Source organism: Emiliania huxleyi, assembly GCF_000372725.1.
Source record: "Emiliania huxleyi CCMP1516 chromosome Unknown EMIHUscaffold_1950, whole genome shotgun sequence".
NCBI lineage: Eukaryota > Haptophyta > Isochrysidales > Noelaerhabdaceae > Emiliania > Emiliania huxleyi.
The window spans coordinates 1-3,606 of NW_005200640.1; the positions used below are offsets into that span (position 1 = coordinate 1).

The window sequence follows — 3,606 nt, forward strand, 5'->3', positions numbered from 1 at the left end:
TCGCTCTCTGCCGCTGCCAACGATTGAGCCCGGCCCACGTGGCGCACATTGCTCGGACCGCAGTCACTGGAGTCGGCGCCGCCGCCTCTGCTTGTTTTCCGCGGACCGAAACGCCGCCGACGAGGACACTCGCATGACGAGGACACTCGCCGACGACAGCGGCGCCTGAGGGCGTGGGCTGCACGGCCCTTCGGGGCGGCCCGCGGGGCAACGGGAGGGAGCTCTCCCGCCGTCGTGGCGCACTACATGTTCCGGCCTCTCTACAGTCGCCTTTTGGCATCTCCTCTCGCCGCCGAGTTAGACCCCGCCGCACCGACATCACCGCCAGCGCCCTTCCCAAGCACCTTCCCGGCGGGCAGCGCTCCGTAGCGGCGCTGGCGGCCCCTGCGAGCCGGCCGTCACCGCGAGTGCGTACTCGAAGGCGCGCGCGTCCCCTCCCTCCCCGGCCCGCCGCGTCCCTCTGACCACCCCTCCGCCCTCCCCCTCCCGGGCCAGGCGTGCCTCGGGGGCGTACAAAATGGGCGCGGAGCGCATACCCGGCGACGGTCTCTCTTGTGCCTGAGCGCTGCCCCCCTCTCGGGCGCTGCGAGCTGCGTCATGCGCGTCCCTTCCGCCGCTCGGCCGCGCCCCTGCCCGACTCACCCTCCGACTCGGCCGCAAGACCATAGCACCGGCACTGCTGGCGACACGCAGGACGACCGTCAAGAGCGCTGCACCAACCCCCCCTGGGGGGGGGGGGGGGGGCAGCGGCCCTCAAGCAGTAGCACGGCTACCGTGTGAAAGTGTGACACCCCAAAACCGTAAATAGCACGACAAAATACGTACTGGCTGGTGGATCACCATGGAGCGATCATGCACATGCGATATATGCCTTATGCGTCATGGACGATGGACGGCGAGCTCTCTCGTCTCTCACGGAGACACAGGGACGTACACGCTAGCGTCGTGGTACACCCCTCACTAGACAGCGGTGCCGCGGTGGAGGCACCCGCGGGCCTCTCCGCCCCTTGGGCGGGAGGCGGCGGCTGCTGCGGCGGCGGCGGCTGCTGCGGCGTCGGCGGCGGCGTCGGCGGCGGCGGCGACGGCGGCGGCGGCGGTGGCGGAGGGCTCCAGGAGGGGTGCCCGCGTGGTTGGGTTGGTCGGATGGCTTTTTGCCGCGCAGAGAGGCGCTGCAGATCGGCCAGCGAGAGACTCATGAGCGTCTGGGTTGAGCGTGTGGGGCCCCAAATCTGCGCCGGCGGCGCACATCTGCGCCGGCCGGCGCAGAGTGCGCCGGCGGCGCAGAGTGCGCCGGCGGCGCAAAGTGCGCCGTTTGGCGGCGCAGATCTGCGCCGGCGCCGGCGCAGATCTGCGCCGGCACCGGCGCCAAAGTGCGCCGCATCCGGCGCAGAAAACGGCGCACTTTTCCCCGCACCACATACGCGTTTTCCGCGCCCCACCGCCGGCCCAGACCGCCGCCCGGCCCGCCCGTACGCCCGGCGCCTACGGTGCCCACCCCGCGCCCCCGGAGCCCGAAAACGGGGCGCCGCGAGCTCGCGAAACCGAGTTTTCCTCGAAATCACACCACATACTGGTTGCCCCTTCCTATTGCAAAAAATCTCGGGAGGATGTTTCTAAAATCGGAGGGCTCGCCCCTCGCAGCGGTGGTCATTAGGTGGAGCCATTAGGTGAAGTGTCCGCCGGACACTACGTTGTGTCCGGCTTCCATTAGACCCCTAATGCTCGTAGTGTCCGGCGGACGCTACACCTAATGGAAACCTGTGGCAAGTGCGATCTCTAATGGTGCTCTCCCCAGCGCTCCACGCGCGACGCCAAGGCACCGCCTCGCGCTGTGAGGGGCAGCTCGCTACCGCCAGCCGAGGCTTCGAAGCAGCGGGCTCGCGGGCACCTCGCCCTCCCACGCGGCATCTCACCTCGCGTGGCTCGTCGAGTGCACGCACCGGCAGCTCAAGATATCCTCCTGCGCGAGTCCTCGTCGGTCTACGGGCTCGTGGCGCGTGACGCTACTTCGGGCACGACCCACCGTCGCCGCCGCCGCCGAGCCCGCCACCCCCCTCTCCGCCGCCGACTCCCTCCGCCTCGCCGTCGCCGCAGCCTCCCTCCGCCTCGCCGCCGCCGCTGCAGACTCAGCAGACTCCGCCGCCACGCGCAACCACGCAGATCCCCCCCCCCCCCCCCTGCCCACCGTCACCAACCACCGCCGCTCCCTCTCCGCCTCTCCAGCTCCACCGGCCCTGCCTGCGTCGCCGCTGCCACCGCCGCTCCCTCTCCGCCTCTCCAGCTCCACCGGCTCTGTCGCTGGCACGCTCGCGGCGCCGCCACTCCGCCCCCGCCGCCACTGCCGCCGCCCGTTACCGCCGCCACCCGCCTGCCCGCCCGCCCTCCGTTCACTTGCAGCATGCAGCTGTCTCAGCTGTACGTTACAGGCGGCCCTCCGAGCGGCGCTGCCTGCGGCACGTGTCGTGAAGGCGGCACGCTCCCTATCTATTACGCACCAACGTATCACGTTCCGTTCTGTGGCCCTCCTGTGTCTGGGAGTCGTCTGGGTGCGCACCACATTCCAGGGTGTCAACGCCATTCCTTGCACGTGCCTGCGTGGGTCTTCTCGTCCACATGGGACTGTGTTTCAGTGCCAGACTTGTGTGTAGAGCTTTGAGCAGAACCCCCTGCGGCTTTTGGGGGAGGGAGGGGGTGCTTGTCAACGCCTGCGGCGCTGAGCGCCTGCGGCGCAAATCGGCTATTGCTCGCTCCCACCGCTGCCCGCTAAAAGCCAATCGGAGCGGTCAAAGCGACCAGGGAGCCGCCTCGCTCCTGCAGGCACATAGACGTCGAGTCCGCCCTCGCGCTTTCGCTTCCGCGCATCCGCCGCAGCCTGTGTATATGTCGGACTCCACCACCATCTACCTCCTCCGCCACGGCGACCGCTTCGACTACTCCATCGGCAAGGACGCCTGGGTCGCTCGCTGCCGCACCAGCGCCTCGCTCGCGCCCAGCGATCCTCCGCTCTCGGCGGGCGGACACGCGCAGGCACGCGAGGTGGCCGCCCACCTCGCCAGCGTGGGAAGGATCGACATGATCATCGTATCGCCGTACCTGCGCACACTGCAGACCGCCCAGCCGCTCGCCCACGCCACCGGCTTGCCTCTCTGCGTGGACTTTGCTGTCGCCGAGTCGCACCAGCGGCCGGCGGCACTGCCTCCTCTCGACACGCGGCTGCCGTACTTTCCCGAGATTGATACCTCCTACTCCCCTCTGATGGCCTCGGTGGCGGTGGACGGCACCGGAGTGGAGCCGCGGATCGAGCACCTGCGCCGGTGCACCTCCCTCCCTCCCCTTCCTCCCTCCTGCTCACTCCGTCAACATGTCGCTCGGCTCGTCCCAATCTGTCACGAGCGCTGGCAAGCTCCTCTGTCCTCTCACAGGGCTTCTCGCGTGCGTCCTTCCCCGTTCAGGCGCCGCCCCCGCTCCTGCGCTGCCCTGATATAGCTCGGACCATCTTCCAGCGCCGTGGCATCGTACTCAAGAGCGGGCTTTGGCTGACGCACGCCGCGAGGGAGGCGCTGATCCCTCCGCTGCGAGGCTCCTACCTGCTCGGCGCGCGACACC

The 3,606-nt window shown here is 69.4% G+C and overlaps 1 protein-coding gene across 1 annotated transcript; it reads left to right on the plus strand.

The window, feature by feature from the left end:
• Nucleotides 1–2,880: 2,880 nt before the first annotated feature.
• On the plus strand, nt 2,881–3,540 carry EMIHUDRAFT_253895 (hypothetical protein; the record flags this gene model as incomplete). The annotated part of the gene is made up of 2 exons (XM_005782044.1): nt 2,881–3,314; nt 3,525–3,540. The coding sequence occupies 2 exons, from the start codon at nt 2,881–2,883 to the stop codon at nt 3,538–3,540; spliced, it is 450 nt and encodes a 149-aa protein (XP_005782101.1).
• Nucleotides 3,541–3,606: the final 66 nt, after the last annotated feature.